The sequence below is a fragment of the Cygnus atratus genome, chromosome 1, assembly GCF_013377495.2.
Source record: "Cygnus atratus isolate AKBS03 ecotype Queensland, Australia chromosome 1, CAtr_DNAZoo_HiC_assembly, whole genome shotgun sequence".
Taxonomy (NCBI): domain Eukaryota; kingdom Metazoa; phylum Chordata; class Aves; order Anseriformes; family Anatidae; genus Cygnus; species Cygnus atratus.
In genome coordinates, this window is record NC_066362.1 from 182251323 (window position 1) to 182273755 (window position 22433).

The following is a 22433-nucleotide window of genomic DNA, read 5'->3' on the forward strand; positions in this document are numbered from 1 at the left end:
AGAGGTAGAAAAAAAATATTCCCAAGATAAAATAACCTGGTTAACTTCGACAGTGATGCAATATTTCCAAATATACTCTGTTCATCAAAATCATCAGGCCATAAGATATCTCATTACTACACTATCTGGGAAATTAAAAACACCTCATCACTGTTGCATATTAAAATGTAAAGTACATTGACTTACTGTACAGCATGAGATTTTGTTAGATTAAAACAAGGGCAACACAAGGCACAAACACAAACAGGAAATCAGGCATGCACCTGCACGCACCATCTCTAAACAGAGGTGTCTTCAGAAAGGACCTCTGGAGGCAACATTTTGTTTCTTACGCAAAAGGGATAGTAAAATGTCAGAGTAAGTTGGCATCTCTACAGACACTGCGTGTCTGAACAAACATGCTGCGATTTCTTGTTTTATTATAGCAACAAGTCTAGGTTTTTCATGTAGCATCAGAGATGGCAACATACAGTTACTAGTTGAAAAGGAGGTCACATGAGAACAACAGTTCCAGCTTCCATACCAACTGTTTTCTGTGCTAATTGAATCCTTTAAGATAAAAAATGTATTTTTGATAATCTGAGTAGCATTGATTCCCTTAATTCTGCTAACCTGGATCTCTGGGACAGGAGTAACATCCCACTCTGTGGGGCTATTTTAACAGCCCAACCCTGGCAGTGAAGCTCAGGTGCCTTGGTTTAGAGTCTCCTCTCCCTGCCTTCACTTGAAGCCCTCTCCCAGGCACAGGCTGACCAGAGAGGACTTCTGACTGCAGTCCCAGCACCAGAACGCCACCGACTCAGTGCTGCACAGGAGGCTTCCTTGTCTGGACACACACAATACCAATAGTTATGCACTGTTATCAAAGCACATTTTATTAAGACTGTGTAAGGATTCCAGAATTCACAAGACCTTTTCTCTTGAAGAAGAATATGCACCATTTTTTCTATTTAAAAGAAGAAGCAAAGGTGAAAGAACCAACTTTTGAAAAATCCAGTGATGTTCTAGTTCTCCACTAGCCTTTGCTCAATCAAACACTGAATCAGTTGCCTGACGACCTTGGTTCATCATTTCTTGTATATTTTAAGGTCTCAAAAGCAGACACTGTTTCAACGATCTATTCAATGCATGAGTGCCACTTTCAACCTGTTAAGCAACTGGATGATGACATTTAGTATGGTAGAACACAAGACAAAGTTAGCTGGATCTTTCCATTGCACAAGTATTAAACTGTTATAATGCCTAAACATATAAAAACACCAACTAAACTAATAATATAAAGTAAACAATGTAAAGCCCACTAATTAAAACTAACCTGAAAGGAAATGACTGATTTTCACTCCAAATTCTATATATTTAATACATATGATGCAAATTTGTTAAAATAAACCTTAATTTCCCTCTGTTAAGAAAAAAAAATACAAAGTTATCTGAAAAAATCACTTCCAATTTTAATAAATAGATTAAAATAGCTCAGTCATGTCACACTTCCAGAGACTTGATGATGTATCACTATGAGTGGCTGGACATAGCGAGAAATCAAGGTTGGAGAACAAATGAGACTAATGGATCTAACTAGGCTACAACAATACAACAAAATACAGTGATACATGGTGAGAAATAATATACCTATTCATTTAGATATGTGACCCATCACCTCAATAATCAAGCTGCATGCTTCCTACAACACACAAATCACCATCTTGCACAATATATTTGTTTAATTCACTTCTGGTCTAGTGATAATCAATATGTAGCGCAATGTTCCTTTAAAGCAATTAAGTTATATTTTCATCTCTTGTTACGTTTTTTTTTTTTCTTTTTTCTTTTTCCTTTTTTATTCACTATTTTAATATTTTCCCTTTTATACTATTTTTAAAAATATACAACCTTCTATGACATATTCAAATCTCTAATAAAAGCACTCCTAGGTGCTACTGGAGACGTCATTCTAGAATATCTCTCTCCAAGCTAAATGAATTCAGAACATTTTATAGCTGTTTCACTTAACTATGAAATCTTCTTAGCCTGAGGAGTCCAAGAGTGTGGTTGCAAGATTGTCTTAAACTGATTAATTATGGCGTGCTACGGATAGGGGGAGTCCATCCCTTTGTATGTGTGGCTGCATCACCACCTGTGCCAGCACAAAGACAAGTACAGCCAGGCCAACCAGGGGGTGGGACTTTCCCTCAGGTAGGCAGCACAGTTTTAGGTTGCCTCAAGCAGTCTGTGAAGCCCCAGCTGAACTGAGGCGTGAAGCCACGTAGACAAGACAACTGAGCCAAACCAATCTAACAGCTCAAAGCCCTCGAATCGGGAAATCCCTCTTCTCTCTCACCAGCTCCAGTCTCACCGTTCCTAGCTGTGTGGTCTCCCTGCTGCTCGTCACTGCCTGACTGGTAAACAAATTCAACTCCTGAACACTCACTTCATCCTAAAAGGTTACTAGCTTTCCGCCAGGACACTTAGTTGAATCAGTCTAGCATGCTATAAGCTGGTGTAAGACAAGATCAGAAAGGATGAAAGAAGAGGAACTCTGTTCGCAGCAGCAAGTCACCAAGTCAATTTGCTTGTCATTGAAACACATTTTAAGGGAGGAACCCCATTGCTTTAAACCCCATAAACAGATGATAGAGAGAATCAAGTAACCCCAGTAGGCTACCTGGGCTGCATGAGATCTGAAATGCCTTCTGGAAGACCTACATTTCCCAAAACAATAAAGCTCTGGGGGCATCACTTAAAAGTGTTAGCAGCTAGGTGGCACGGATCATGGATTCCCTCTTCCCCTCCCACTCCTCCCAGCAAACAGAATCTGAATCATTAATCTAAATTAAAAGTTAGGGATGGAATTCATTCCAGCTATAAAGCAGTACAGTTTTATCATCATTCAAACACTTCCAGAATATCCTTTCATATTCCCTGTGTGATTATTTTGATGTCTACAAAGTTTAGATAGTTAAACTGAAAGAAAAATTAACACTTCCAAGTTTCCCTCCCAACTCTAATTCTTCTAATTGTCTAACCACTGTGGATAGGAATGCCTGTGCTTGAGCATTTGATACTCATACAAAGAAGAGAGAGAAAAAGACAGCTTGCAGCTGCTTCTCTAAGAGCCATGGTACTAAGTGGTAATAAATCATATGAGTTGCTGAAGCAGCCTTTTATGTGATTTCCCCCCAAACCCACTATGAGATGTACTTCTCAGAACTGGTGTTTACTAACCATGCTCCATTTTCACATTGAGTAAGGGAACCAGTTGCTAGCCACAACTCAGCTGTCAGTGATTCATGCTAATTTGGAAATGCTTCTTGCAGATATTGTAAGCGACTCACATCCATGATGGTTTATTATACTTGAAGTATGAGTTTTCCTTCTTTACAGCTGAATGATCTAACTGGAAACTGATTATTTTTCTTGCCACCACGCAGAGCTTGGTTTTATCTAGACTGAGTCATGATGGCGTGAACATCAGCAGCATCCTGGGCTGCATTAGGAAGACTGCTGCCAGCAGGTCAAAGTAGGTGATCCTTCCCTTCTGCTCAGCACTGGTGAGATGCATGTGGAGTACTGGGACCAGTTCGGAGCTCCCCAGTACAGGAGAGACATGGACATACTGGAGAAAGTCCAGTGAAGGGCCACAAAGACAATTAACATATCTGATGTTGGGAGAGGCTGAGAGAGCTGGGACTCTTCAGCCTGGAGAAAAGGGGTGCAGGTGGGAAACATATCAATGCATGTAAATACTTGAAGAGAGGATGCAATGAAGAGGTAGCTGGACTCATTGCAGAGGTGCACAGTGACAGGACAAGAAATAATGGAGACAAATTCAATTACAAGATGTATTTAAACATAAGGAAAAACTTTTTTACTGTAAGGAACAAGGGCATTGGAATATATGGTCTCCAGAGGTCCCTTCAAACCACAACTATTCTATGATTGTACGGTTTGCATGAGATCACATTAAAAAAAAAAGTGTGAAGAATTAAGAATAAGATGCATTTTAACAATTTCATCTCAAAACCATCCTTTCTCCACTTAGAGAGACACAAAAAAACTTGGAAAGTACTAGAATCTTTTCTAATTGTATTATTTATTTCTACCTAAAAGCTGTGAATATTAAATATAAACATGTCTTTGTTTCCTTAACTTCAGAGCTATTAGTTTCATTCCACTGCTTGTACATACATGTGCATAAACATACATTATCACGACACTCCATCCTCACACCATTATTTAGAAAAATGTAGCTATTTAAAAAGAGGTGTTTTCAGTATTTTGGTTTCATTTTTGTAATCTTCAGTGCTCAACTCCATATTTTCTCTAATCACTTCGTGTATTAAAGGATTATATATAGTAGATAAAAATTTTACTTGGATCTCTAAGCATTTTATTTTATCTGAATAACAACTTCTTGGTATTTCACTCCACCAACAATTATCTCTGTATTCTTTCTCAACTGTTTAGATAAAAGGAATGGCCACTGCAAATGAAAGTGGTTTGTCAAATTTACAGTGAAGAAGCAGATAACACAATCTCATTTTTATTAAATCCAGCAGCTCGTTAAAACTTTTCTCAGTATCTACTGCATATACTGCAGTAATTAACTTTATAGATAAATAAAGTGGAACCACGACCATATCTAGACCCTAAGAAAGTTGAAAAACAAAACCTGAATTTTTGCTTTATGAATGACATACATTTAAACTGTAAATAAATGCACTGAAATTACTGTCTAAACAGATTAGTCAGGAGCAATTTAGAAAACACATCAGATTAACTGCAAAGTCCTCAGTCTTTGATAAAAGACTGTATTCAGTAGATACTTCTCATATGGTCTGAAATTCAGAGAATACCATGATAAAATACCATGAAGGTGAAAAGAGTTGTATAGCTTTCTTAGCTAGGGAAAGGCTATAGAATTTTACAGAAGCCCTGGCATGCACAACTCTAACTTACCCAGTGCAAAAATCAGACAAGGCTGCACATCTACTTTTAGCTCCATTTAATTTTATTCCCCTCTTTAAATAAGGGAATAAAATGAATATATATTAAAACAATTGAAAAATTTTTCAATTACTGGGCCTGATCCTTTTTTTTTTTTTTTTTGGATGTGATTCACGCTTAAATTTCTCCAAAACATTACTTTCAACAAATGAAGCTCTATGTGGGAGATATGAGATAGTGCACATAGAAGCATTTTTTTTTCTAACTTCCACCAGAGACAGAGATTTACATGAAGGGATCCTATCTTTACACCATATTTATAAACAAGAAAAGAACTATTCTAGAGAATTGCTTTTAGATTAACTTCCTTATAAATTCCAGAATTTTAAACACATTTAATGACTTCACTACGTAAAACAGCGCTGCTTTCACAATTTTAAAATATTTTTTTTAAATTTATTTGTACTTGCAAAACAAGAGCTGGTATGTAAGGATCTCTAGTAAACCTCAACAGCAATGACTATTCTTTACAACTACCCCATTTCTTCTTTTCTTCTCTCATAAAACAAATGGCTCAATGACAGTCCTCGCAGATATGTTCAGGAGCTATATAATTTTCAGGAACTACGCAATTCAGTTGAATAACTCCTAGCACATCTAGGCAGCCTGTATACTTATTCCATGAGGGCCACTGTGATGTTGCAGTCCTCCTCTATCCTTGACCAAGGACACATTCACAAGAGGCTGCACTTCCCTTCCACCCCAATATCTGCAGGTTCCTTGCTATGACGCTCAACAAGGTCTGACACTCATGGTGTAAAACATGCGCACAAGGTACCTGGCAGATTGTAAATGAATGATACCAGCTATCATGGATGTTCATTCTGGTGTGGTCTCTTTTTGGTCCCTCTGCAGTTTCTTAGTTTTCTCTAGGCCTAACAACTGTGTGTGTTGTCATCTGTAATGGTGCCTCCTTGCTGCACGTTCATGCTTAAAGGTTGTCACAAATTCCTCATGAAAGAAGCTAAAATCCTGTTAACAACAGTTAATTAAAAGTTAATCTCTACTGTTCTTTATATCCAATATAAAGAATATTCTATAGAATATGCTTTTTCCTAATCTATTTCTGAAGCACATTATCTGATCTCAGTGATGTCCAGTAGCTATTTAGCTACTAGAGCAACTACTTGGAAAGGGCTTTGAGGAAGGTAGGTTTTGATATACCTGATTTGGACTCTAATTCAATATCTTTTCTAATATCATGAGTATCCTGGATTAAGGAATTTCTGATGCTTTAGATTAACACAATATACAAAGATTCAATGTCTTAAACATTCTATTTTAACCAATTTAACCAATGATTCAACCACAATACCTGTTGCAGTAAGCTTTACTGGTCCTTGTCTTCAGAGAACACAAAGAACAGCAATGTGCCTTCCCCCAGTCAAAGGATAGTTTTAACATTTAACAGCTTCTTGGTTGTTTTCTGCTAATTTAAGTAAGTATCTACACGGGAGAGAAGCTCAGCCACTTGCTCTTTTCTAACGTCCACTTTTGTTTTATTTCAATTTTAAATTATCAGTACAATTCATGAGACTTGCTGCTTCAGTGATCTTTGCTTTGGAACTTTTCTTGTGATGGGTTAATTTTTCATAGTGTGACAATTCCTTTATTTAATCTGAGTGAAGATCACCTAAACCATGCTTCCCTTCCATTTTTGCCTTCTGCATCTGTTCTTTGATGCTTCAGAGTTTCTCACTCTAATTAAGAATTTAACTGAAGGCTAGCATCTACATCGTCAAAAATCTAAAGCTGCATTAGCATGACAGTGTATTTGAGCTGAGGAAAAAAACACGCATGCTTTTAAGAACTACTCAATGTTGTACCACAGGAAATAAAAACTTGGGGAGGGGAAAGGATTTGAGTCATTTACTTGGGGAGGGGAAAGGATTTGGGTCATTTAGTCATATCTTTGATAAACAAATGCCAGGAACTAGATCCTAACTTAAGACAAGTTAAAGACCTGATGAGTTAATTTCTGAGAGGTTCAATAAAATGGCACAAACTAGGAATCATCAAAGACACACCTTTATAGACCCAGACTACAGAATTATAAAGTTAGTTTTTCACAATGCCCAGGACCAAGAGCACTGACCAATCCTGAAACCAAATTAGAAATTACCATTAATGTGTAGGCAAGATAGCAAGTATTGCTGTGCTAGCTGGGATATTCTTGTAAGGAATAAGGTCACATTGATATTAATGTAAACAGATACTTATTTAAAATAAAATGAACAGACACAAATATTTGGTAAAGTACTACGGAGATCCTAATATACACCAAGAGAAATTTCAGCAAGTGCTTCAAATATTTAAAACTAGATGGCTCCAACTATATATACTCCATAGCTAAACATAATTAAATAGCTTCTCCTTTTATATTTTTATCCAAATTCAGATGATACTTTAGAAATTATTTTTAAATGTTATTTTAGTGACCTTCACCCACTAAATAAAACTGATGAGCAATGGGATTCATCTCCACCTTCAGATGTCTAAGTTCTTTCTAGTTGTATCCTGCCTGCCTTACTGTAAATGGAGAAATGAGCATCCCAGGAAAGAAATTCAACTAATCTATTAGAACTTCACTTAGACTGAGATGAATCACGCTTGCTTAATCAGATAACAACTCCATTAACTAAAAAAGGATCCCACGATTATCATTAGATTTGGAAGCACATATTTTGGACGTTCACGTTAAAACAAATTACTCCCATCATTTTTATATTCTCCCTGAATCTGAAAGCAGAATTTGTACATTGAGGAGAATCATTTTTTGTTATGATGTAATAAATGGGCAGACTACTAAACTATATTGCCCCTTTACATAATGACCTTCCAAAACAAAACTAAATAAAACAAAACAATAACCGCAAAGCTGCCTATGGAAGCATGCTGCAAAGCCCCTCCAAACTTGGCCAAATCTTATTAAATAGAAGACAAGTCTACAGAGCAAAATTAAGATATGTGTGTAAGTACATGCTAGTGTACTTGTGCTAGCTTGATCTAGTTAGAACCCAAACATCAGCAATGAAGTGACTGTAATGTGGATTTTAGCAATACTAGTTATTTATTTAGCACGTATATCAAGAACCTCTAGAGAGTTTGTCCTCGGATTAACATGCTAGAATTCATGTTGTGACTTCTGCTATTACCATAAGCCATGAGGCTAGTTTGAAATAAAACAAATATGTTAGAACATACAATTAATCATCCTTTGCTCCTCTTGTGTATTCTATTCAACATCATTTAGCACACAGCCCTCTGTTTTGGAATGGAGTTGAACAACACTGCCAAAGGGGGAATTCTTAGAAGGACTTTATGTATAGAGGGGAAAGAGGTTTTTTTTTTTTTTTTTTTTAATCTTAGCTAGAATAATGAATGACTACTAAACTGCAGAGTAAGTAATTGAAGGATTTCAAAAGCCCAGTGAAAGAGTTACTTAAAGAAAAAAGGCCTGAATTTACTCATTGACACCACTTTGCACTAAAAGCCCACACCAAATATTTCATTTTACTCTTAAACTCAAGCATGTGTTTGTCAGCTTCTTGATGATCTCTTATCAATTCTACAGTGGAGAGGTGGGTTGGGCCTGAGAGCTGCAGTTTTGTGAACATGAGAGCTGAAAGTGGATCTAAAAACTATTGTGTAGAAGTGCGAAAATATCTTCTGGCCATCTTACCCCCCTCCACCCCCATCCAAATTCACTAAAACTGGAGTCTCTCCTATGTAGAAGAAACATACATTTTTTATGCATCTTAAAACTGACTGCAACTTGAAACAGTATGCTCTGTCTTCTTCCAGTGCAGCTAGCTGACTGGATAACAATATCTATAAGCAAAGGTCAGGGTAAAGACCTGTTTATGCACAGCTAAGCACTGACAGAGGAATACTTGCTTTTCTTCAGGTAGAAAGCCAGTTCAGGCATGTCAAGAATTCAAAGTTCAAGACTTAACTGTGAACCATGCTACTTACCAAAGCAACCTCAGCCTAATATGAGAAAAAATGGGAGTGAAGCAGAAAAAAAGATACCCCATCAGAATATGTACTTGCTATATAAACTCCAAGATTCTAGCTGGCTCAAAGGAGTATTGTCTGATTATAAAACATTTAGCTTACAGACCATCAGTTCAAGACAGCACAGTTAAGCAAAAGTGAAGTAACTGTGCACAGGGTACTGTAACCATCTAATCACAGCAGAAAGCCATCATGCTTTGTACCATGTGAGATCATGTCCACAGAGAAGCCTGCAGTGTGATGAAGATAAAATCTCATTCTTATCTGCTGAAATTGAGCAATACTCTCATCAGGCAGGACGCATGTTGGATAAACTCCATTGGAAACACTTCGTAGAGGGGGTTAAAAAAAAAAAAAAGCTGGCTAGTCTTGTTCTACTTTCATTTATGTAAGTATGGAGGTATTTTGCTGGATTATGTAGAACAAACAAAACAGAACAAACTAGTGCTAAAGAGAACAGAATAAACAATGCGATTCTAAAAAATTTTGCAGCTACACTATATATTCTAAACCTATATATAACAATATTTTGAAGAAGTCGGTATGTGATGTGGCTTCAAACACCAAAAATAAAATTTGGCAAATGAAAATTTTTTAAATTATAAAATGCATTTTTATTTTTAATTTAGCAAGACTGGATTTAAAAGAAAACAAAACACAAATTTAAAATACAAACTAAAAAACTTTATGTGCAGCTTACTTTTAGATTTTTGTTGTTGTTGTTAAAACTTCCCTGGGGTGAAAACTGTTAAGATAACATTGAGATTAACAAGATATACTTTGCAAGAATGTGGGTGGGTGGGAGAAGGAGAGGACTATGTTGAAATACTAAGCAAATAATGTTAATAGAGACTATATGAAAATGCATAACAATACACAGACTTCTAAGGGCTGCATCATTCAGCTTTCACTTAATCTTCTTCATATTCTAAACTCCTCAGTTACGTGATTTAAAGGTTCTTCTACCAGTCTTGCAACAGCACTTCTTTATTTCCTTAAGGATCTTGAAGGGGAGCAGCGGAGGAATAAGGATCATTTCTAAAATATGCAATTTGGCAGAATGGCACTGACAGGAATGTCATCCAAGTGATATATTCTCTTTCTAGTTTATCCTCACTGACCTCCAGGTGAGCTTTGCTACTGACTCTACTTGCATGCAAAATCAGTAATAGTTGACAGTTTCTGTAAATTTCCCCATAGATTTCAAAGCCAAAAGTGTTTATAATCATTTAGACTCATCTTCTGTATTTAAAAATATAAGAGTCCATCCAGTAATTTTGTGTTGTATGCAGCTTGACAAGTTTTTGTTTGTTTTTCACTAAGATACCTCTCCTTGAAGACAGTAGGAGAATTCATCACTTGTCTTGAGATCCTGCTAAGTGCAGTGGATTCATCCTTAGAAGCTGTTGTTCCCATCTTGCACTTCCTACCATAGGTGAAATATAGAAACCTAGCATTCAAAAGCTGCCAACAGATCAGAGCAGCTTAGAATCTTTGTTTAGCAAAATTAACATTATTGTCATTTCATGAAACAATGAAATTACACTTCCCAGCTTTTGTGAAAGTTGACAAGATCTACGATCCTTTGAATGAAACATTTAAGCTGTCCAGACTGACATTTTATGAAATTCAGTATTAGCTAAATGTTGAATATGAGTTTTGTCCTGTGTTGCTACATCAAATGCTATGGAAAAAAAAAAGTTTATATTACCTCTCTGCAATTATCTTTAGAATGAAATATTCAATCCTGCCATAGCTACACTCATTCTGGAGTCATCAAACAGGAAGACATTGAAATTAAAGTTTAGCCTGGAAAAGAGGAGACTGAGGGGAGACCTCATCAATGTGTATAAATATCTGAGGGGAGGGTGTCGAGAGGATGGAGCCGGTCTCATTTCAGTTCTGCCCAGCAACAGAGCGAGAGGCAACAGGCACAAACTGAAGCACAGGAGGCTGAATATGAGGGGGCACTTCTTTACTGTGAGGGTGACGGAGCACTGGGACAGGTTGCCCAGAGAGGTTGCGGAGTCTCCTTCTCTGGAGATATTCAAAACCCACCTGGATGCCATCCTGTGCAATGTGCTCTAGGTGATCCTGCTTGTCAGGGAGGTTGGACCAGATGATCTTCAGAGGTCCCTTCCCACCTCTGCCATTCAGTGGTAAGTGGATAAACTCTTAGGAGCCAGGGAAAATAGGGAGCTAGACTTTCACAGGAGGGAAGGAGAGTTGAGTAGCAACCCAAAAGGGCCTAGTTTTTTTGAGCTTGGACAGGAAACCCGAGCTGTGCTTGATGGCAAACACTTAATCATTCCACACAAACTGAGACAGCTCCAGTGAGAGAGATTCACTTTACATTTCCTATAGCCTAAAGACTAAAGCAGTTGTGTATGAAATTCCTGTTTAATCTTCCTCAGACAACAGAGAAAACTGAACACAGGTCTCCAATATCAGCAACAAATACAGTAAGCAGTGACTTATTAAGTGAAAGTAGGACACTGGCAATCTCATGTCCTTTTGTATGTTTAGCATAAAGTCCAAATCGGTCAACACGCTTGAAGAATGTCCCCTTCACCAACTAACGTATAAATCTTGGTGGTGCTGAAAGCTGCCCTGATTAATACTCACATGATTTATGCAATTCTGAATATACATGAAAAGGGCAATGTGGGTAAAATTGGATTAGAATACAGAGCAATTGCTCCTGTGCAACATCTACATCTAATCATGATTTGAAGACGTTTCATTTTGTCACTGGTTATGGACAGAACCTAAATTTACTATGGCTATAAATTCAGCACTTCACAGATCTACACTTGATTAGTATGAATCCAGAACATAACCCCACTCAACTTGTCCACTGGAGAAACTCTGCCATTTTGATCTTAAATGTGCATTGCTGCATCACCTATCCCTGAGGAAGAAGGCTGAGAACACTTCACTTTTTAGTTTATTGTGCATCTTTCAGAAAAAAAATAATAGCTAGTGACTAGTTTCCTCTTCATTAGGAACTTCCATCTCTATCCAAGAGGCTGTCAAATGCAGTCCTCTCAGGAGGTATGCCTCCTGTAATGATGAGCCAGCCTAAAGGCCACTACTGAGATTAAACCGTGCAGACAGTGAATTAATTCAGCACAAAACCCAGGCAATGGTCAAAATAATACAGAGTACTCCAGTGATTTTTTTTTAAACCAATTACTGTGTCTTAGGATTCTGAGCTTACAAGGTCTGCCTAAAGATGGGACATTGGAATAGGAAATCCAATACTCTGAGGGCCTTAAAATAAAAATCCTTTAGGTACACAATAGTTTTAGGGGCAGTGAATAATAGCTTGCTATTGGTTACGAGAATCTTATCTTCTATGACTTGCCCTTGAACATCGTAGTAGTAAGTAAAAAAATAAATATCTCACTGATTTCACTAATGCAAAACCACAAACCTCTAGGCAGAAAGAGCCTCACTGGGGCACTGGGCTTTGAATCAGGCTTCAAATGCTTCTTTAAAGGCGTCCTTACGATTCTCTCTATAATTACTATGTTCCACCCTAACTACAAAGCTTTAAAGAGGCAGCAAGGTGTGTGGTAACAGCATTCCTACAGACTTGAAGAAAATGCACATTATACAGCAGAGTGACAGAAGTGCTATGCCGGTACTTCAGTTAAAAGTTAGTGAGATTGGAATCCTGGCAAACATTCAGGGAAATGCTGTATCAAGTTGAATGCATTAATGTTTTACTAATGACTTGAACTTAAACAAGCTGAAATCCTTCTTCAGAAAGGGAAAAAAAATCTGCCTTTTCAAAGAGCTTCCTAAAGGCCTACTGCTAAATGAAATTCTTTCGACTCCTAAAACCAAAAACTAATTAGTTGAATCTGTAAAAGAAAGATTAACTGAAGAAAACCCAAGGGGAAAAAAAGCCACAATAAACTGACTTAAGAAATTCTCATCTAGGCCAAACCCAAACAAAAATCAACACAGGTCAAATTAAGTCATTAATTTACTCTAACAGGATTTTCACTCTGCTTGTATTATTTCTGGCTCTTAACTTCCTCTTCTTAAATTCTTCAATGCCAATTTTAAGAACAGGTCGTATAATTTCAGGGTAAATTTGAACAGCATCCAAATACAGTTTGGGTTTATGAAATAAAATGAATGTCTTCCTTTTTCCAGTAAGTACACAAAGAGGTTTGTGAGGCAAGAACGTTCCATATACTGTAAGATTTAGAAAAGCAAAAAGAATACATGAATACTCATGATTCCCAGCAGACTCACTAATCACCCCACACAATCTTATACTTACTATGTTTTGCAAGACCAGGTCAGAAGACTGCTAACTTCCATAGGAAAACTCTGAAGAATGTTCTCTGTCTTCAACCAGCTCCACTGTGTTGCTGAGGTAATGCTAAGCTGGCACATCTGAACTCCTTGCTCTTCATCCCATCTGTTTGGTACTGGGAAGGCTAAATATACAGATTGGTGCCCTTTTCTTCAAGGAGGTTTTTAAACCCTCATCATTCAATGATTATATAAAGTTTCAGTTTAGGCACATTCTCAGTGCCTGCCAGCCCACAGCGAAGATTTGGCAGATGTAAGTTAATTACATAATGTAATACAAATAAGCTTTTGATTCAACATTCTGAACAAGCAATAAAATCCAACATCCATTTGCTGATACACTGTTATCCTGTTTCTTAAAATAGCAAGAATGTCTTAAATCAAGATGCACAACTTCCAAAACTTTAATGACAAAATATGTCTTCATTACATTTTATCCATTTTTAATTTGTCTTCATTCTTAGTGTGTCTCCAAGGGTTAAGACTCACTAACATTTCTTGGTGGAAAACTGCTTGTAACGTATATATGCAGTTTGTCTCAGATGTGTTTATCCCCATTGTATAAATAGTAATCTATTTTTTAAAGAAACTTCCCAAACACTTTTTACCTGCTGATCAGATGAATCTTTATGGAAATTCTAGGGACACCACACTGTTAGTTGACAATTGATATGATAGTTAACTCATCCTCAACGGTAACTAGAATCCCTCAGTGAAACAGTTCATGAAATCAAACAAGCTGAGCTGCTGTGAGCTCATCAACAGGAGTTGGTGTCCCTTCTCTTATTTCATTCTTCTCTAGACCTCTTTGGTCTGTCCCAATCAAAACCATTTGCAGCCAACAACCAATAGTATTTCACAGGCTTATTACAAATCACTTTAGGAATTAGTGTCTTTCTGCAGGTTCTCATGTCACTAGCAATCACTGTTATTCTTGATAGTTCTCATTTCTTCCACTTAAGCCTAACGTGTCTCCTTAATCCCTTTAATTCTCACATTTGGTCCTAATTTTACTGCTCCTTGGCATGCTTCTTTTGCTGCTAGCAGGGCCTTATTATATATCATAATAACCTAAAACCTAAATTATGGATTGTTTTTAAGTAAAAAGCCTGCTAAGTATGTATAATGCTAATCTTGAGCGTCATCTCCCTTTCCTCTCACCTGAACAGGCCAAAGAAATCAATGCCATTATTCAGCTCCGTAAAGCAAGTGGGATTCAGTTCCAAAAGCAGAGCTAGTCAATTTTCTTGTGAATGCATTATTCATTAAAAGTCTGGTTATGCAGCACGTGATCTCAGCTAAAAATTATAAAAAAAGTCTACCAGATGATGGTGTGGGGAGATTTCCCTTTTATCCAAGCAACCCAACAGCTGGGATGCTCATTCTACGTGGAAGACAAGGCTAGTGGCCCTGACTCAAAGAGAACTGGAACCGAAAAACTCCTTGCCCTAAAACCTTGATCTAAACCAACAGCCTAGAGGTTATACTGGAATGTACTGCTCCTAATTGGCATGTTCAAGACTTCTTATTTTGTGGAACACAGCATTTATTAGCAGAAAAAAGAAAAACAGAGGGGGAAAGGGGAGAAAAATTAGATGGAACGTGTTGGCCCCACTGTAGCAGCACTTAGCTGGAAAGTGGAACATCTGAGCGCAAGCTATGTTTGAAACACTATTTAAAAATTCATATACATGGGAGGCAAACAGAGAATGAATACAAAACAGGCTAGAATATAAGTGGGGTTATAGTGTTAGAGCACACTATGGGGAAGATGGGTTCAAATCCTCTGAAATGAAGGAAGGAATTTGATCCAAGTCTTCCATGTTTGGACAAAGTGCCCTAACCTCTGCATAAAATGCAATTCACAATACAATTGCCTCTCCTTTCCTAATGCAGAGCAGTACCTCAATTCACCCCTTCAACTACACTCTTTCGCTTTTGTTAAAAAAGAAATCCAGTATGGGGAGCAGAAGAAAGTTTTGCTTTTGGCAAAAACTACCATTTGAACCCAAATAATTAAAAACAGACAGAAATCTACAAGCAGTTTTCTACATGCACATATAAGGCATAAAGGTGATTTTCAAGTTAGAAACTGAACAAGCAGTTCTTTCTAACAGTCTAAAATGCCAGGATAAAGAAACCAATAAAAATGGCACAGAAAACAACAATTTTTTTCCACTGAGTTCAGTAAGGCTGGTATTAGACTTCATGTGTGCCCCATGTAATCATCTCTACACAAAACACATTGCTACTCCTACCCACTTTAATAGACCCACTTAGACACTCGTTTTGCTGAGACTGTGCAGCCACATTAACAACAACCCCCAGTGAAGTAATCTTTTATTTACAGAAAGGTGGGGGCTTTTTTTGTATGCTTGCTTGTTTGTTGTTTTTCTTTGGTGTTTTTTTTTTTTTTTTTTTTTTTTTTAAGGTATTATCAAACCACTGTTTAAATCCCCTGGCAATACTTACAGTAAGAAGCGTGACATGTGGAAAATTGTTCGGGCACCAACCTCAAGTATATCCAACAGCAGCAACAAGCCTGGCAGCTGACCAGGATCCAATACAGTACTTGGCAAATGACTGAATATCCCGCCAACATGCCATGCCCCCCTTTTTAAGCCAAAGATAAACGTCGTTGATGGTTCCTGCCAAGATGAATATGCCCAAATGCCACATGGGAGGTCAAGTAAGGTTGCTGCAAGCAATTCCCAATGATATTTTACCAGTATACTTCTTTACAAACTGTCAAATACTGAATACAAAATGTCTGTTCCTACACTGTTATTATAGATCACCCTGGAAAACACTTCAGTGGTATGGCTTTAAAAACAGCACTGACAATGATTTCAATTCTGTAATTATACTCAAGAGTATCAGTTGTTCCCTTGCAAATGAATAAAGCATACCAGAATGGTGAAATTCCTAAAAATGTGTATTTTTTATTTAGTAAAATTAAGGAAGACAGATAAAATAATTTTATTTCTCAAACAATGGACTTTTTCTCTAAGCAGTAGAATAGTGCTTCTTTAATTAATAGTATTTTTGCATAAATGTATCTGGGAAAGGTCTACAAAGTTTTCCCAGAAATTAGATTTAAAGACTAACTTAAGGGAATTGTTTTTGAAAGATTCTTGCTTCAATGGAGATTTAACCACATGTTAGTACAGGAAGATGCAGTGCTGTGTTAAAGCATTTAGGGATCTGTAATGAAAAGTTTAAATGAGATGTAGCTAATGATGTAAATCACCAGTTTCAGTGAGCCTTTGCTTTGCAATGTTTTGGCTTAAAAGTCAGAAAAGCTGCTCCAGGAAGCCTGAAATCAAAAAATGCTTGTTTCTTTCCTTCCCTAGTGATCCTCACATTCCTAAGCCAGCCAAGAGAATCTGTCATTACTTCCCCTTTGAAACCACTCTACTACCCTTGAGGCACAAGACACCACTCAGCAGTCCTAAAGAAGCAGTTTTGCGGGGGGACTTTTTGTGTTTGGAGGGCTCCACTATCACTGAGTTGGGTAAGGGAGGGAAAAATTACAGTTCAAATTAAGACTGAACAGAAAACACAGCACCAACTAAGCAAGAGTGGGTCATATTTTAAAAATATTTTGGTGCAGAAGAATAGATTTAGAATAGATGAGTATTTCTTCACTTGAAGAAGGTCCGAATCTGAACAATTCAGGGTTATCTACAGCACCTACATAAAAGAAAGTTTTTTCTTATGGGAAGAAAAAGAATGAAGACAACAATGCTGTGACAGTCACTTACCGAGAAGCACTACTCTGTAGCCGTCATGCAGCATGCTGCCATAGTACTGGTGCCACAGCTGTAATACCCATTGCTGGCTAGCTGTACTTGGGCAAGGAAATGTATCTGCCCCTGACACTGCCAAATCTGGAAAGCCAAGGTCTGAAGTATAGTGTCTGAGCTGGGGTTTGAGTTTAGTGCCAACTTTGGAGTATATTTATTTTGTTATATAACATCAGCAGAATCTAGCCAAAAATTTGCCTTAAACCACTTCAGCTAATTTCACATTTGAAATATAGCACAATTCTCTCAATAGCATGCAACTTCACATTTCACAAATACATCCAGGAATTCAACTATCCAGTCTGGATTGCCATTTCTTCTTATCTCTCCACTAGGAAAAAAAAATATTATTTCCTCTGCCTTCTGGTAGCATTGGCTCCTTTATTTATCACTGAATTAAGTATTTCATAATTTAAACATCAGCATTCACCATTGCCACATGCTTGCACTTGCTATGAAGTGTTTTTTCTTCACCTCATTAATGGAATGTGGAAACCATTTCTGAGAAAAGATATTCAACAGAGACTATTTTGCAACTGCTCTGAAAACAAAAATCCATACTTTCAGCAAAGTTTTGCTAAAATGGACTCACACACTTCAGTATCAACAGGTCTTCACATGGTCATTTTAAGATCTAAATTCAACGCAAAAGAGAAAGCAAATTGTTAATATCAGCTACGGTAGTTTCTTTCAAAATCTCATATAGCTAACCCTGCAAGCAGCAAATGTACTACATCATCTTCTTGTTCTAAGGAAAACAAAAGTGCAATAAATCCACTTTATTGATCATCTTGAGGCTAAATCCCTAAACATGAAGAATTAGAACTAATTCTACCTTTAAAAAATACTAGTGCTGATAAATAGCTGGGCAGCGTTCAATTTATTTTGCTTTTTAATTACCCTTATAAAACAAGCTACTTAAAGTCAGAAAGGCACTATAGCTGTACATATGTAGGTAATTGATGCTGACAATAAGAATCTTTCAGGGCTTAAAATCTCAACCAGTTCTTTTTGATGAAACCTCTAATTTGATTTCAACACAGCAGGCCTGTGCTCTCGCTTGTAAACTACAGTCCTAAGGGCCTTCTTTCATTTAGTCTTTCTTTTCATATTGAGCCCATTTCTGCTCTCTTTAGTTACTCTCGGAAAGTTACCATTGAACAATCATAATTTGTGAGCTATTGTCCCATTTATCTAGCCTGGAGTTTTCCCCCTTGGCCAGTAAGTAAACAAGTACCCCCAGCACCATATTTCATGTTTTCAGATCTTCGGTCATGATTCGGTACACAGTGTGGCACTCACCTCACCTCACTCCTGTTGCGAGCAACTGAACAGGCAAGAGCTGGCAGAGCACTGACTTGGCTCTTTTCCCCTCCCTTACACACCTGTTCTGCCGTTGCCCTAACTTGCTTACCACAATTGCTGGCCACATTTAGAGGATAAACAAAATTCCAGATCTACAACAAAATTCACACCGGAGCAGTTTGATGTCTCCTTGTAGCTGCTGTGCCTCTGTGCAATTGCCTGAGGTAACAGACTCAAGCCCCAGTCAGGCGATCATTTAAAAGAGATTGACAAAAGAGCTTCTGTATTTGTTCCCATCAGTCACCATACGATGAGTGGGGGGGATCAACTATCACATGGAGCTATGGAAAGACATGCTCTTTTTGTCCTATTTCCAGTTCGCAGACTATGAACGAATATTCTAAGACACACAGAACTCTGTTTTACAGGTGGCGCTAGTGGTTTGGGGCAAAATCAACTTTATAACTCATACTGTTTGAAGAGAGCAGGGACTGGTGTTGTAGCTTCCCCTTGCTGAGGCACATCAGGACTGGAAGATATAAAATCCTTGGGTCACAAGATCACTTACGGAGTATGGCAGAATTCATCTTAAGTGAAGTACCACTTATTTCATTCACAACATTAGGTGCTGTGTGGTAGCTATCACAAACTTGTTACTACAGCAAAATTCCTGATACAGGAGCTAGAAGTCTGAAGCATGCCATTCTGCTGCAGATGGTGGTAGTCTGCGCTGAGGCTTTCACTCAGCTCTTTTGTGTAGTCTCTTAGAATGATCTGGCTTAAAATCAAAAACACTAAAACAATAATCTTTGTACCACTGAAATTCTGCCAGAATTTACCTGAGCTGTAAAACACTTCCTTTGATGTCTTTCTGAAGAGGGTGGAAATAGAGCTAGATAAATTGCTGGCTTTTTCACCTGTTACAGATTCTAAAGACATTGTAATAAATTTGAGTTGTTTCAGATAGACAATTACTAATGTTTTGATCACAACTTCATTCTTTTTAAATAGTTTTATCACCTTTAGGCAAGCAGAAATTCAAAAATATTCTGAAATGCAACACAGCTTATTTTTCACTTTGTCAACAAATAGACTCAGGAAAGCAAGGACCATCTAGATAAGCACTCTGCAAAATGGTAATGTCACAAGTTCTAAAAGCTCTTGTTATCATAATGAATCTTTGTGCTATGAAAAATAGCATACTGTTAAAATTGACATGCTGTTACAACTCCTCCAAGTGGAAGCAGATGTGGCAGGACAGTTTTCCGATATGAGAAAAATTCTTGGTATAGAGTTGGAATATACTGAGTTGAATTTGCTTTAACCACAGATTTGCCACTGTAAAGTGTGAAAATAGCATGAAGAGAAGTCTCACAAATGTTGGATTCCCAAGGAACATCTCAGTTTTAAGAAAGGATGTTAATCAGACAGTTCACTGAGACAGCAAACTTTCTTCAGCTTTAACTGTTCCCTTCACATAAAACCTTGAAACATCTCAAGTCTGAGTATTTGTTCACCTGCTACAAGAACTTGAAAATTATAAGCAACATCACCATACAGTCACACCTGTCATAAGAAAATGATGGCATTACAAACAAAATATATCACCCTGTGTTCAATTATCTTTACTTAGCTTTCAGTTTTTCTAACCTATGCTTCACAAAAAATAAAATATTTAAAGAAAATAAGCCTACTGTTACAAACTCTTATGTCAATACTCATTCTCTGAGGGAGCAAGCATGTTTTCAAAAGTCTCTAGAGGAACTGTCTCTTCTGTAGACGTCCAACACAATGGAAAGGAGAACATGATTTAATAGCCCACTCCCAGCCATGGTGGATGGCGGCAAACTGATCTGTGACAGACAGAACAGATTCCTGTTCACTGATCTTAATACTAGCTGTGCTTGTGAAGAAAGCATGAGCTGAGTACACGAGCTGAAAACAAGCTAGCTTGAAGTACTTTTTTCTAAGTATATTATGAAATCAGCTATAACATTCATTGCCAATTATTCATAGTTATGTATCACATATTATAAAAAGGTATTAAAGTAACATAAACTAGCCACCTGTTACCATCCACAGGAATATATGCATTTATGAATATCTGGAAACACTTGATGGAAACAAATAGCCTGTTAATGTGTTTTGTTTACCCTCAAACAGCTCTTTCTTTGTTCTTTAAAACTCAAAAAAAGAACCTTTAATGTTTGTTTCCTTAAGTGAGTGTGTGCAGTATTCTCAAATTGTTTTCATTCTTTCCTTTTGCAACTTCTAAAACCTTGCAAGATATCATCAGTCACTAGAATTCATCACCTGATGAAGATCAGTGACAAGACACTAAGGATTCTGTTATGCTAAGGAAGTAGAGGCAGAACTTGAACTCAGAAGCTTGAAAGCAAAATGTACATCAATCTGCCCATATGAATAGAGGAAAGGTGGCCTTATAATTGGAACTTCTAAAGAGGTAGGCAATCATAAATGTAACCCTGAGTCTGTAAAGTCTCTCAAGATAAAAGGTTTATGACAATTTATGCATAAAGAACCTGGACAGGGAACACAAATGTAAAACTACAGAAAGCCTGGATATCTGAGTAGACTTCGAGAATTTCACTCTCCTCAGTAGCTTGATTGTTTTTTCATTAGACGCAATTACCACTTCTTCTAAACCTCTCTTTGTAGTCACCATCAGTAGTCCACAATATGGGAAAGTTAAAAAAAAATAATAATAAAAATTCCAGGAGACAACATAGACTTCCTTCAGTGAAATTCAATGTTCGTAAGCTCCTAAAGTGTACTTAAACTCCTTCTCTTTTGTGAACAGCAAAAACACATCTTAGAGTACTCACCACCGTCTTCAACCATGAAATGAAAAATGTCACTGGTGGCATTGTCACCTGCTCGTAGAACATAGCATATCTTCATATCATCAATATCAGCTGTAAAGAGTCAGAAAAATACATTTTATTTTAAATGCTGAAGATAGGAAACTTTTTTTTTGTAGAAAAACATGACATGTATTGAATAGTTTAGCTTCATCAGAAAGAGGTCAAGGCTCTCCAGTAGGGCTCAGGAATTTCAGTATTAACAGAGGTGAAGTTTTAACAGATATCAATCATTTCCTCTCCTTTTACTTTCCTTTCCCCAGTCCTCTCTTTCATTTAAGATGTAAGTACAAACAGAACCAAAAGGAAATGTAAGAATGTAGGCTCAACAGTCAGAATTATTTCATATTTTTTCTGGTGCATTTTCTTAGACAGAGGTGCATCTCCACCAAGATATTGATTCTGTCACTGTTCTTCATCCTGAGAAGTACTGTAGCCTGCTCTAATGAAGAAAATACACTGGGTTTTGTTCCTGTTTCAGCCATGTCTGATAATTAGGGAAGATCTTCAAGCACTGACTGCAAATTCAGGTATCTACCATACAGATGCTTGAAAGGAGGTACAAAGTGTTCTACTCTAAATAACACGTCACAGGTCATGGGAAACCTGGGGCTGAAATAGCAACAAAACCCACGTTATTTTCTATGTTGAGTTCTACTCTCCATTCAAGATGTAAAACAAAATAGTTCATGCAACCCATCCCTGCTTCTAGAACTAGATTACTTCTGGCATGTTGCCTGTCTCTAGGATAAGATATTCCTACACATTCTGCAGTACAGAAATCTTAATCTCTTTGGTCCCCCCAAAATGCCCTCTTCTTCCTATCAGCCTGTTTTCAAATGATATGCCATATAATCTCTATGAACATGCTGTCACAAATACTGCTTAAACACTTTGGCTATTTTAAGAACCCAAAGACACGAAACTTAAGTAGACAGCCAAGACTTCAGTAACAAAAAAAATATTAAATGCATAATTGTGAATAATTGATTCCAATAAAAAGTGTGCAACAGGTAAACGAACATTTATTAATGTAATGTTTTCTGGTCTCCTGAGTAGAGACAAGAAACATGCAATATATAAAAAC

At 37.2% G+C, this 22433-nt stretch overlaps 1 protein-coding gene across 1 annotated transcript in view; it reads right to left on the bottom strand.

Annotated features, from left to right (window-relative positions):
- The window catches only part of FREM2 (FRAS1 related extracellular matrix 2), a 127374-nt gene that overhangs the window by 94977 nt on the left and 9964 nt on the right, over positions 1–22433 (bottom strand). Inside the window, exon 2 of the mRNA XM_035542827.1 lies at positions 21311–21400. Coding sequence (XP_035398720.1) covers positions 21311–21400 — 90 coding nt within the window. The remainder of the gene's footprint in view (positions 1–21310; positions 21401–22433) is intronic.